The following is a 13,928-nucleotide window of genomic DNA, read 5'->3' as shown; positions in this document are numbered from 1 at the left end:
TGCTGTCAACAGAGTAGTACGTCTGGCATGCTGTGTTTTCAAATGAAGATCATTCATTTTCATCTTCCATGCTGTTTTATTTTGTTCAGAGCATGGCCCAGTAAAGTTCTTTAGATACTAATGCTGTTGTTTTTGTTACTTGATTACACAGTGCAAGCCCTAGATAGGCAAAGTTCTGGGAAAGATGTAAAAGAGTCTATCCGGTCACAGGCTATATCAGAACTTCATGTGTCTCCTCTCACAAAGAAGAACATTGAAACTTATCAAAAAGAATTTAAATCAGTGCTACAACCATCACAGGAATTGCGTGTACAGGTTTTTGAAAGTATATCAGAAAGTTTGACTATGAAGGCTACATCAGTTGAAGAAATTAAAGCTGTGCACACATCAGTCCTTTCTCAAACATCTCAGAGCACCAAAGTCTCTATGACAACCTCTCAGGAAAAGACAGATGTCCCTCCAAAGATTCTCTTGCAACTCAGAGACTTAACTGTGAAATGTGGTGACACTGCTCAGTTCATATGTGCCTTAGAAAATGAATTCTATGAGTTTCTTTGGGCCCATGAAGGTGAAAAGATAGAATTATCTGAAAAATTGAAGATATCACAAAATGGAAATGTTCTTCTACTCACAATCCTAAATGCCCAGCTGACAGATCAAGGACTGTACAGTTGTACCGTGTATAATGACTATGGAGGGACAACAACTTCTGCAATACTAACAGTCAAAGGTGGTTATCTGACTTTTAACATTATCGCTTACTTTTTTCAGCTTCATTATAACTGCCTAGAGCTCACTCATATTACCTTTATTATCAGGATTTGAGAAAGCTCTAGTAATAATGCTCTGGTTTTTCCTCCACATTTACAGCTCTATTCATAAGTGACACGTGCAGTAGTGGGAAGTTGGTAGCGTAACTTTGTGCCTCTTCCCATAAAGTCACGGATGTCTCAGGCTCTTTATTCCTCATGTCCTTCATGACATGCAGTGAGATGTAAAGCAAAACAGGCTTGTAGGAATTTTTATATTTTGGTAATTCTTAAAGCCAGAGTTTAAGTAAGAAAATCATGTCAGATGCAATTTTGAATTAGATACCAGGTCATTTCAAACTCCAGCACGTTTCCAACAAATCCAAGATTCCAGTTCCAAAGTCAGCAATATAAGTTAATGTACTTGAAAGGATTGCAAGTATTGTATTACTGCAATAATGACCTGTCTTCTACCTTTCCCTCTTCCTAATATATAAGTATTTACTTTTTGCTTAAACTCCTTCTACATCTTCCTGACATCCAGGTATTAAAATGTTAGTAGTGCTAACACTAGTGAAGATCCAAAAATGTATTATCACCACAGGTGATAGTATTTTTGATGAGTTCAATGAATCAAGACCAGAAAACTAAGATTAATAACGAGAAAGGCATTGACCCTGTTGGTTTCACTCTTAATTATTGAAATTTCTTTCTTCACTATAGAGCTGTCAAAAGCACTTTACATCATCTTCTGCTGCTACTTTCCAAATTAAGGCTCTAAATTAAAAGCAAAGACGTGCTTTTTTCAGTCATTGTGGATCAAGACTTGGTCCTATGAAAGACCCACAGGCTTAACCACTACCTAGAATTAGCCTAACAGGAATAGAGCTCTGAAATGTGCAATCACTCATGTTTAATAGCACTGTTTTAGCACTAATATACAGCATATTCTATCAATACTAATTACTGGGCTATTCCTCAATAAGTATAAGGATTTTTTTTTTTATTATTCCTGTAAAACATATGACCTAATCCTTTTCCTAACTTTATTCTTACCTAGCAAAAGAAGCACAAGCCAAAGCAGTAACAAAAATTACTCTTGAATCAGATACTAAAACCTTTAAAGCAGCCAAAGTTTGTCAGTTTAAAGCATCAGAAGTTAAGGAAGAATCTTCAAAGAAAACCTCGAGCTTGTTTATATCTACATCCCAAAGAGCACATGAAACTGAGAAGCAAAGAAACAGAGTATACTATCCTGATGTTGTGCCATGTGAAGACATCACAGAAACTGACGCCAAAGCACCAGAGTTTCTTGAAACTCTGCCTTCAGAAACCACTGTAAAAGAAGGAGACGATGTGTTTCTCTTTTGCATAATGAAGGGTGTGCCTACACCTTGCATAGTCTGGCTGTACAATCAGCTAATAGTTGAGGAGTCTGCACTGTGTTCCATAAAACATGATGGGCCACTGTGCAGTTTAAGATTGTTGAAAGTTGGTCAGGACCTCGAGGGTATATACAAGTGCAGAATAGTTAACCCTGCAGGACAAGCCGAGTGCAGCACCCGTCTGAAAGTGACAGGTTGGCAACTGCATGTTCCTTCCAAGTATCAATTCCTCATGCATAGCATCATAATTGCATTCCACTATATTCATTTCCTAGGAGATGATAAATAATGAGAAGTATCTCATTAGTCTGTGGATTGTTAAATGTTTTCTTCAGGGATTTACGGCATGATAAAGGCATGTTGTTTTAGAAACTTTCCCCCACCCTGCAAAAAGAAAGCAAATCATATAGAAAAATGTACATTGCAAACAAGTTTGAAAATATCTGATTATTCTATTCTCAAAATTTATCAGGTGTTTGAATTGTTTGGCATGCATTTATGTGTGTGTATGTACATGTGAATTCATGTCTATTTGCAAAACAGATTGGACATTTTTACTATATAAAGTGTTGATTGACACATTTAACAACTATAGCTCAAAAATCCTTGTCTTTTTTATTCTAGCTCCTGAAAAAATTGTCCATGAGAAGCTAGAGGAAGAGGTTGAAGTGGAAGTGAAAGGTACAATCACCAATGAGAATAATTAGTACCAGTAATTAGTAATGTTGTGAAAAGGTTTTGTCACCTTCCATGAGGTGTCTGATGGGGAAAGACACACTTTAAAGCATATTGGAACATGTTGCATGTTTGTTTTGATATGCAAAGGGTTACTTGCATTATAAGGTTATTTAAGTTTTAAAATATGTTTAAAACTTCAAATCTATAATTGTGCAGCCATATTTTTAACTTTTACTTCATGCTTTGCAGCCGTTCACAGGGCTCTTTTATGTTCAATTTCCTTTTGAATGCATGGAATAGTTTACTTCAGAAGGAAGTTATACAAATCTTAATTGTATTATTTTTAAACAAGTTAGCAGCCTAACATTAATCGGTTCATTGGACACTATTGGATGGATAGATGAAGTACTATACTAGAGAGCATCTGTTGTTTAGGTTATGTGAAAGCTACACATTCCCATTGATTCCTTGCACTTTTTTTTACATACATTAATTTGTCATTATACATCTCTTACCCTGGCTTGCAGATAGCATAAGTGGTTCATGTTGCTTGCTTTTTCTCCCCGTGCATAACACTGTGAAGTTAGTGGCTGTATTAGTTCGAATAAACGCCTTCTCATTACGTTACTTACTTTTTATAAAATATATTTCAAACTATTTTTTTCAATTGTTTGAACATATCTACAAACAGAGGGGTCAGAAAGGGCGTTTATTCTACTGTCTGCAAGTCAGGTAAGATTTTCTTCTTTGCCACCCAAAGACATACAGCTTTTCCAGGCAACAAAAACATACACGCAGAAGAACATGTTATTTTGAAATTCTTTTTTTGCTTGTTCAAGAAGAAATTTCCACAGTCTGAAGAAAGAACAGACAACGAACGATTTTCGTGTCAATCTTTAAAACAGAGCAAGGCGTTGCGTTTATTCGAACAAATATGGTGAGTGAATTACTTTTTTTTCCTGGGTGTGTGATGAAATCTGTTGCATGCCCATTTTTTATTTCAGTATATTGCTACTTTTTTACAAACAGGTGGTAGCCAGAGCGTGACATGTCATAACCCAGTCTCCTTCTCTTGCAGAACACCACAGCGTGGTGGACTTCGAGGGACGTGGCACAGCGGCGGCGCTGGCTCGTCCCCAGAACCGTAAACCCATCTTCACACAGGGACTGAAGTGTAGGTCTGTCTTGGAGGGGGACCCTGCATTCTTCCAGTGCAAGCTGGTGGCATGCCCAGCACCGCACATGGCCTGGTTCCACAACAACCGGCCCGTCCTCCAGGACTGCCGCAAGGTGATTCGCACCGAGAGCACGGAGCACACGCACTGCGCCAGCCTGGAGCTGCGGGATGTGCGGGAGCACGACGCCGGCAGCTACAGGGTATTTGCCATTAACAGTGAGGGCTCCGCCGAGTCCACCGCCTCCCTGCTGGTGGCACGCAGCGGGGAGCGGCGGGGCGCGGGTCCCGCCGGGAGAGCGGAGTGGATGCGGCGGAGCTGGGAGTGCCTGCTGCAACAGCGGCGGGAGGACCGGCTGCGGGTGGTGCTCCGCTGCACCGGCTCACCCTTTGACAAGGGGCAGGAGGCTGAGCCTGGGGACCTCTCGCCGGCCCGGGGAAGGGTACGAACCATACGTTTCCAGAGCCTGCCGCTGGCGGGGCCTTGCCGCCCGGGGCTGGCACACAGTTGGGAGCACAGGGGCACAGTGCCTAATGCTGAGGAGCTCCTGGATGAGGAGATCCGTTGGAAGCTGCAGAAGCTGCGGGAAGCAAAGAGGGCAGCCCTGAAAAAGAAGCAGGAATCCCTCATGTCCGCACCCCAGGAGAGCCCTCCTGGGAAGCCCAGCCCCCTTAAGGTGGCTGCCAAAATGGTTGGCTCGAAGCCCCTCACAGTGCAGGTAGTGAAGCAATACTCCAGGCCCAAGGCCCTGGGGGAGAGATGGCAAGTGCCAGGTGGGCTCCTGGAGCCCTGCCCACCCCTCTTTGTACAGGAGATCAGGCCTCAGGAAACTCTTGAGGGACAAAGATGCGCTTTCTCCTGCCTCTTCCATGGCCGCCCGCAGCCCACCGTCACTTGGTACAACAATGACAAGCCCGTGGGGCGCATCCAGGGCACAGCTGTTCACACCACGGGGTGCTGCTCCACACTGACCTTCCCATCTGTGCTCCCACAGCACGGTGGCACTGTCACCTGTGTGATCTTCAACCCGCTGGGCACAGTCAGCACCTCAGCTGGACTCCATGTGAGGCGGCGAATGCCAGCCTATAGGTACACAAAGAAGGAAAGGGAGGCGATGGAAGTGAAGGAGAAGAAAGAAGAGGAGAAGGTGAAGGAGGAAGAAAGGGGGAAAGAGAAGAAGGTAGAGGAGAAAGTAAAGGAGGAGGAAAAAGAAGTTGGTCTGGCCTTTGCAGCAGAGAAGGATTTGCCAAGTGTAGTTCCAGACTCAGATTTGTTGCCGTTGCCTGTGGAAATCAAAATCACTGCCCCCACTCCAACACCAGAGCAAGACACAGAACTGAGGGAGACGCCACGACTCTCTACAGTGCGGGCTGCTTCCACCGTTAAGCACAAATTTAAGTTTACATTTGATATGGGAAATGAGCCACCCCAAATTGTGACAGAAGCCCCAGCACATATTCATTGCCATGAAGGGGAAGAAGTGGTGTTGGAGTGTGCTGTGTCTGGGCAGCCCCCACCAGTTGTGAGCTGGTGCTTGAATGGCCAGAGCCTCTCTGCCAGTGAGCGACTGAGGCTTGAAGAAGGCAAGAATGGCACATACCGCTTACACCTTCAAGAGGTCTCTGTCACAGATGCTGGGCGATATTGCTGTGTGGCCACAAATGTGGCTGGAACAGCACAGACTGCCTCTGAGCTGACAGTGCAGCCCAGCACACCCAAGCTGTATGGCAAGGCTGGAGGCACTGAGGAACTGCCTGCCATGGACCATGTTCTGCAACTCCAAGGCCTCAGCATACTTGGGAATGATGAAGAGGAACAAATTGCACGCTCCAAGGAGGAGGAAGCCCACCTACCCTGGTCCCTGAGGCTGTCTCTACCTCCTGGTGAGCGCTTGGAAGATTGTGAGGAAACACCTCATATCAGGGAAAGTGAGATGGACGAAACAATGGTGCTGGATATCAGAGAAGTTTATGCAAAGCAAGAAATAGGCAACACAGAAGAAAGGGTGAGTTATACAGATGGTATTTCTGAGATGAGGCAGCACAGGGGAAAGGCTGTCTCTGAGGAACACAGCTTTGGAATTGATACCACTGAATTGCACCCTACCATATCCAGGGAAGGTTGTGAACTGGTGGCCAAAGACTCAGGTCACTTTTCTGAGGAACTGGAGCCTGAAGGAGGCAAGGTGCCACCACGTACAGATACTCTGTCCTGGGACATCTTGAAGTCACCATTTATGGATGTGCAAGAACAAACACATGCCCCTGAGCAGTCTGCTCTGGCAGGGGAGTGTAAAGATCTATCATTTATAGAAATGCAAGAACAAACATATGATCCTGAGCAGTCTGCTCTGGCAAGAGAAGGTAAGGATTTATCCTTTATGGAAGTGCAAGAACAAACATGTGCCTTTGAGCAGTCTGATTTGGTAAGGGAGTGTAAGGTTTCAAAATTTTTCATTCCTGTATCACCTGTGGTGCAAGACAGAAGTGATGTCTCCACAGAGCGTGATGCCCCTGTCTGTGAGGCAGTGACTCCTGATGTGCCTCTTGTGGAACAGCCAAGTGTGCCCCACCTTCAGGACCACATTGCAAGCACCCCCACAAAGGAGGAGTTTGGCTTTTATGAATTCTGTGCAGGAGAGCAGCAGGAGGAACAGGACAAGGAGCAAGAGAGATCAGTTGATATTGAACAGGATATTAAAGCTGATGATAATATTTGTAAAGAAGTGATTGATGATGGTGGTGCCACACACTGGGAAGTACAAGATGGCAGGCAAATGCTGCAAGAAATGGAGTCTGATGCATGCAGCCCTTCTTTGGATCTAATCCCCACTCCTCCTGGCATAGAAAACTCAGGTCAGGTTCTTACTGAGGAAGCTGAAGTTCATCTGGAAGAAGTGCATTTCAGAGAGCAGCTGCTGCCATCTGAGCCTGACACTGAGATCATATTTGATCTGAAGAAGTTTGCAGAGCCTTTCCCAGCTGCAGAGACTGTGTACACAGAACAGGCACAAAACCCCACAGCACTGGAAAGTGTGGAGGTCATCACTGGGATCATCTCCCCTGTGCATCAATATGATGCGCTTGAGGAAGAGATGTCTCTGAGTGACAAGCTGCGTCAGAGCTACAGGATGCAGCAGGAAGAGGTTGATGTCCAGGAAGAGGAACAGCCAAGAGAAATCAAAACAGCTGATTTCCAAACTCTCAATGGAGACCTTGGTAGCATCATGATGTCTGCTGAAGAGGAACATTCTGCTGAAGAGGGACATTCTGCTGAAGAAGCTCAGGAGTCAAAGATGAGTGTCTGTGGAGAAGACTCACTTCAGGAAAAAATGAATGAATTTCTAGTGGAGCCCACACCAGGCTTCCAGAGAGGAGTTCAGGAAACACATGTGTTGGAGAGCGTGGAACGACTGGAGACCACAGACTCCCAGAATGACAGCTTCATTATGGACTTGAAAAAAGCTGCATTTGGAAGGAAACCCCAGGCTGAAGAAGATGGTGGTTCTGGGACAGAAAAGGTCTTTGAGCCAGGAACGAGCAGCTTCCCCTGTGAGATGGAAAACACAGATTCCCCTGAGGAGATGAGAGACATCCAACAGGAACCAAACACAGCCAAGGGCTTCTCTTTTGGGAAACTCATACTTGGGTTAGTAATGGATGATCCTGTAGCACAGAAGGAGCAAAGGAAGGAGTCTTGGGACAAGAAGAAGACTCTCACTGAGGAAGCCTCTGAGAATAGCCTGGATGGAGAAGAAATGTGGGAGGATACTTCTGCAGGTCCAGAGCCCAGTGCTGTTCAAATCTCAGAGCTGGAGCCTGATTTGTCCTTGGCCAATTATTTGAGATCCGCTGGGATATATGAAACTCCAAATCTCAAAGGCACAGTTCAGAAGGAGCAGCAAGAAACTATAACTTCACTGGAAGTGGAGGAGGTTACCTTCAGTATGGTTTATGATTATTACAACAACCATCAGGAATTTGCCCGGCCTTTCTCTCCTGAGTCAGAAATGTCTATAGAGCTGGAGAGTGGGAGCAGAGAGGAGTCACCTGATTCAGACCGCTTCTACACACCTCCCTCCTCCGTGGAAATCTTTGAAACTGCTTCATCAGCATCCTACCACACGCCACTCAGCACACCTGAGCGCTACTCCACACCATCTGAGGGCTCAGGGTACAGCACGCCACCTGAGCGCTACTCCACACCATCTGAGGGCTCAGTGTACAGCATGGCCCCTGAGCACTACTACACACCTTTTGAGAGTTCAAAATGCAACACACCCTCAGAGCTATATTTCACACCCTTTGAAGGACCCTACTCTACATCAGGGGACAGCACGCCACCAGAACGCTACCGGACACCCACTGGAGAGTACATGGATGCCCTGACCACGCTGCCTCTCTGTGAGAGGAGGCATCAGCCTCCAGACCAGCCCCAGGCAAATGGGTTTATGACCCCCCGTGAAGCCCTGGAGCCATCAGGCAGGGACATGCCGCCAGCATTCCTCAAGGCATTGAGCAAAACGAGATTGTATGAGGGCAGCACACTGATGTTTGTGGCTGAGGTGGTGGGTGTGCCCAAGCCAGGAGTGAAGTGGTATCATAATAAGTCTCTGCTGGAGCTGGATGAGAGAGTGCAAATAGATAAGGATGGGGACAGATATGTTCTAGAAATCACTAACGTACAGAAAGCCGATGAAGGACAATATCTGTGCCATGCAGTGAACATTGTCGGGGAAGCTAAAAGTATTGCAGAGGTGGAAGTTTTGCCTGAGGATGGACGGTCACTGGCACTGCCACCCCCCGTCACCCACCAGCATGTTATACACTTTGACATGGAGCAAAATACATCTTCGAGGTCCCCTTCACCACAGGAAATTCTCCTGGAAGTGGAGCTGGATGAAAATGAAGTGAAAGAGTTTGAGAAGCAGGTCAAAATCATAACCAGTCCTGAGTTTAGCCCAGACAAGAAGAGCATGGTGGTTTCCCTAGATGTACTTCCACTTGCCTTGTTAGAACAAGCTGCAAGCTTGGCAGCAGGGGAGAATGAGGATGTAAAAATTGATTTCCAGGTAACTGAAATGCCTCCGCGCTTCGCTGTGCCCATTACAGATATCAAGGTGGCAGAAGGCTTGGATGCAGTTTTTGAGTGTGTTGTAACAGGTACTCCTGTCCCACTAGTTCAGTGGTTCAGAGGTGACACGTGTGTGACACCTGGCACAGGGAAGTATGCTGTGAGTCAGAAGGAGGGACTTCACAGTCTGAAGGTCCAAACTGTAGGACCTTCTGACAGTGGCTTGTATCAGTGTCAGGCGATGAATAGGCTGGGAGAAGCAACATGCAAAGGCTCCCTTGTGGTCATGGCTCAGCAGGAAGCAAATGCTATGAGCAGTAAGACAGTCACAGGCTGTGAACCACACAGGTCCCAGAAGTGTGACTTGCTTTTGAGTAAGACTGTGAGCCCAGGTGACCAGTCAGAAATAGAGCTGGAATTTGAGTTTGAGCCACACAGAGATGACTCAGAAAAAGCAATCCAGCTGCTTGCAGTGACTCAAGAAGAGCAGGAAGTGGAAGGGGAGAAGCGTGTCAACATTAGCTTTGATGTGTTTGCAGAGCCATCCGAAGAGGAACGGGTTGAGTTTAGGGCAGAGGACTCAGAGAGCTGCAGCTTCGAGTTCCAGGTCACAGAAGTTCCTCCCAGATTTGTGAGGCTCATTTCTGACTACAGTACATTTGTAGGTGCCTCAGCATGCTTCCAGTGTCTCGTGACTGGTTCCCCCCGTCCAAGTGTCCGGTGGTACAAGGATGGGGTGCTGTTGGAAGGGGATAGGTACTGTGCACAGGAAGAGCCGAATGGCTTGCACAGTCTTACCATAGAAAACCTGATGCAAAGTGACAGTGGGCAGTACAAATGTATAGCCACTAACAGGGCAGGAAGTGCTGAGACTTGTGCTGTGTTAACATTATATTAAATTTCCATAATTTATTTCAGAGCCTGTCTTGAAATAACAAGTGTTTTTATGATGCTGTTCACTGCAGGTAAAAATGCAGTGCTAAACTTAGGGGCATTGTTTTCATCTCTTTAAGGATGAAAACCACTCTGTGGGCATATTTGTGTTTCACTTAGATTTGCCTTCTTTGGGGAATTTAAGTGATATTTAATCCATGGATAGATTTTGTGCACACTTTATGCACTGAAGGATATTTCAGGCTCCTTCTATACTCCTTGTTCATTCTTGTAAAGATATTTTAATTGACACTCATTTGTGTAGGACTAATTCTTTTGTATAATGTACATATACCTGTGTGTCTGTAACAGTGCAATCACTATTGTAGACCAGAAATCACCTGAAAATGTAGACATCACCATTTTCTTGTAACCTAGAGGTATGTAACTCTAACTTATGCTTGCTGTTTAGTTTGGGAATAGTTCTGTTAAAGAACTCCTTAAACTGGTATTCCCCCTTCTCACAATGTTGTACCAGAACATGATTCAAATCCTGTTTACTGTTTCTAAAACTGCAAAATTCTTACATTTATGGGCCTCTTTCTACTGACTCATGGAATTAAATGCCTTTTTTAAGTCAATGAAATTATGCTATTGCAAAGAAAAGCAGAACAATGGGAAAAAAATTAATATTTTGCATTAGTAGAGACTGGACAGGATTTTCTTCTCTATTACCAAGTAATAAATATGAAAGCATATTTTGTACTGTATTTTTAGGAGTTAAAGGGAAAGGAGAAAGGGAGCGTGATAATAACAAATTATTTTACTGTAAATTCATGAAAATAATTTTGGTTGTCCCTGTATTCCAATGTCATTCATAAAAATTGCATAGTAGTAAAAAAGTGAGATTTTTTTATGCAGTATTCTTGTTTCACGTTAGAACTATGTTTCTACATATTCTTTTTTTCTTTCTCTCTTTTTTTTTTTATTATTAAGAACATTTAAGTGTGCTATGTATCAAGATGACCAGAAGTAAGGGGAATATATTCAGTTGTTATATGTGGCATTTTCTCAGTGCAGGAGATTTTTACATTAATGTTCTCAATGTGAATATATATTTTCATTTTTAAAGTAATGCTAATATTTAGGGGGAATCAGCAGTAGCTGACATAATTAAATCAGAATTAAATCCATCTTACATAAATAATGATAAATTGATTAAGAAAAATATTCTAAATGGAGGAAAGATATTAATTAATGTTTCTCAGAAACAAAATTACTGTTTAATGCATATACCAGCTTTCCAGTCACCTGTATGCCAAGGCAAGATCTTGAGTTCAAGATCCCTAAGCAAAAATTAGTTTTACTTTGTTTACCTGGTAATGAGATTCTTCCAATTATTTACAAATTGCTGTCAGTTGCCTTGCAAACAGCTTTAAGCAGAGTGGTGTATTTAAGTATAAAAATTATTCCTATAGTATGTTCAGTTATGTTCATACAATTTCTTATTTCTGAGTTTGATGTGTCCTCACAGTGAGACTACCATGTCTCAAAAAATCTGTTATCTTCTAAGGCTATACCATCACTCACCTGGGACAGAAATTTTTGATCAAAAGATTCACCTTACCCAACGTGTTGCCTGATATAAATTTAAAGCCAGAAGTGGCAAGTTCTAATGACCCAGTACCTGGGCAAAATGACCGAAGTGTTTAGGCTAATGCAAATGCGTCACTTCAGTGTCTTCTCAGTCCTAACCCCTTGATAAATACTTACAATTTGTATGTTAAAAGGCAGAGCTAATTGTGCTTTCTGACAGGTAATAGTGGTAGAAAAGAAAAGCATGACTGTCTGACCCAACGTCGTGCTGGAAAAGAATTGCTCCATGATGTGTCCTTAATCCATTCCTCGTGTACATGTGTAGCACTAACTAATTCATTAGACAGCAGAGGTCCTTAGGGAGGTGGCATGAATAGGCTGATCTATGTCAGCTGTGACGTGAGGGGTCTTTTAGTTTCAAAGTCAAAGAGGTCAGAGGCCCTTTGATTAGGTCTTGCACAATTGTGAAGTGTGTTTATTTTGCATGTAAATCTGAATATTTTTAGCAGAAAGGCCCAGAACTTGGTTTTGGAGCCATAAGCCACACAGGTCCAAGTTCATATTCACATCTGAAATATATGGCCAAGCATCTTTATCTCTACCCATGTAGTGGTGTTTGTGGTTTATGTAAATTTATATGTCTTGATTTAAGTTTCATACATTAGCCAGGAGCACCTGGTTCACCTAAGCTACAATTATTAAATCTGGAGTAATCCTATGTTTGAATCAACTTAGTCTGGGACAACTGGTATAACTTGACTATCTCTTTTCAAAATGTGTTTTCATAGGAATCAAAAAGCTCACAATCTTATTTTCAGATTTAATGTCTTCATTTCTACAAAACAAGTATCTTAAAAAAAAATTAAATATGTCTATTTGTCATCAATGTGTATTGAATGTTAACATGTATGGTTAATTTGTGAAATAAATATGAAATTATTTAAGTCCTTCCTTTTTGTACTTTATTCATTTTACAAACATATCTAAAATATGAAGAAGTATCTGTATAGTTTTTCTCTCATAACAGGAGCACATGAAAGTGCATTAATTTTTGCCATGCTCCTGTGTATAAAGCATTCTCCTGTGTTAACATGTTAACATGGGTTTCACTCTGCTTTTTTTTTTTTTTTTTAATTAAGCCTTTCTTCTCTGCAGTTAATCATTGCATGAACTGTGCTATGTCATTTATATGATGACATTTGTGTCAAGACTAATACTTACTAAAACCAATGAGAAAGAATTGGGTGAAAGAGTCTGTTCTGTTTTATATTTGTTGTTGGAGTACAGCAAAAATTCTTATCTCTCAATAAGTTTTAAAATTGAAGACACTGTAATTGAGAAGCTTATTAAGGTTCACCATTACAGTGCCTAGAGACATTAATCCGCTCACACTTTTATTCTTTTTTTTTTCTAAAGTCTCATATCTTTCCAGCATCAAATACTCTGGGTCTTGACTGAGCAAACTTGACTCAGTGAGGACAACAGTATTTGATTTCCAAAGGTTTTCCCTGCATCACACTTTTCATTAATTGTTCCATTCCTGGAAATTTCATATTTCAGTGATGCTTCTATTGTCAAACATCTGCAGAGATGTTCTTGACCTCTGCTTCCTCTCATTTTTAAACTATTATTGGAACTAAAGCCGTCCAACACGTGTATCTATAATTTCACGGAGGCAAGAAAACAAAAAATCTTAAAAGTTTGTTCTCTTTTTTTTCTGATGTTGTGGGAGTTTTAATATGCCACATCTTGACAGGGAGGATTTCAAAAGCAGAAATTTAAATTGATTATATTTAATCAAGGGTTTAAACTTGTGATGGTGTAAGAATGATGCTGTAAATTTAAGGGTCTAATGACAAAACCAGGATAAAGCGGGTAAGGTAGAGGTAGTCATTTGTTGTGTTAGACAAAAGATAGAGTATAAAAAGATGAACTATGCATCAGAAGAAAAGTTAGTGAGCTGAAAAGATTGTGGGTTTGTTGGTTGGTTTGGGGGGGGCGGGGGGGGGGGGGGGGGCGCGTGATTCAATCCTAATTGTGACATTTTGCTTTTTTTGTTGGTGTTTTGAATTAAATCAGGGTCTTAGCACTCTTCTGGTGTACTTGTTTGCATAGATGTACATACAAATATGTATGACACATCCCACTTTAATTATATCTGTGAAATGCATCAATGTTGCTTGATTGTTACTTGCACAGTGTACCCTGGAGGGATATGCCTAACCCATACTGTGATGTCAGGTTTAAAGACACACCCATCCTTGATCAAGATAGGAAATTCTTAAGCAACCTGACAACACAGCATGTCTTACTCATTTTGGCAGGTGTGACAGCAAGGGGATAACACAGACCTCCTGTTCATTGCTAGCTGCTGTATAGTATTGAGAAAGCCTCCAGCT

General features: G+C 42.6%; 1 protein-coding gene across 1 annotated transcript in view; it reads left to right on the top strand.

Moving 5' to 3' along the window:
• Positions 1 to 13,928, top strand: part of TTN (titin) — a 242,806-nt gene that overhangs the window by 37,925 nt on the left and 190,953 nt on the right. The window contains 1 exon segment of the mRNA XM_040069199.1: positions 2,759 to 2,815. Within this exon segment, the coding sequence (XP_039925133.1) occupies positions 2,759 to 2,815 (57 nt within the window).

The sequence above is a fragment of the Hirundo rustica genome, chromosome 7 (assembly GCF_015227805.2).
Source record: "Hirundo rustica isolate bHirRus1 chromosome 7, bHirRus1.pri.v3, whole genome shotgun sequence".
Lineage (NCBI taxonomy): Eukaryota > Metazoa > Chordata > Aves > Passeriformes > Hirundinidae > Hirundo > Hirundo rustica.
Note: the sequence above shows the minus strand (reverse complement) of the source record. Positions and strands in the feature narration are given on the sequence as shown.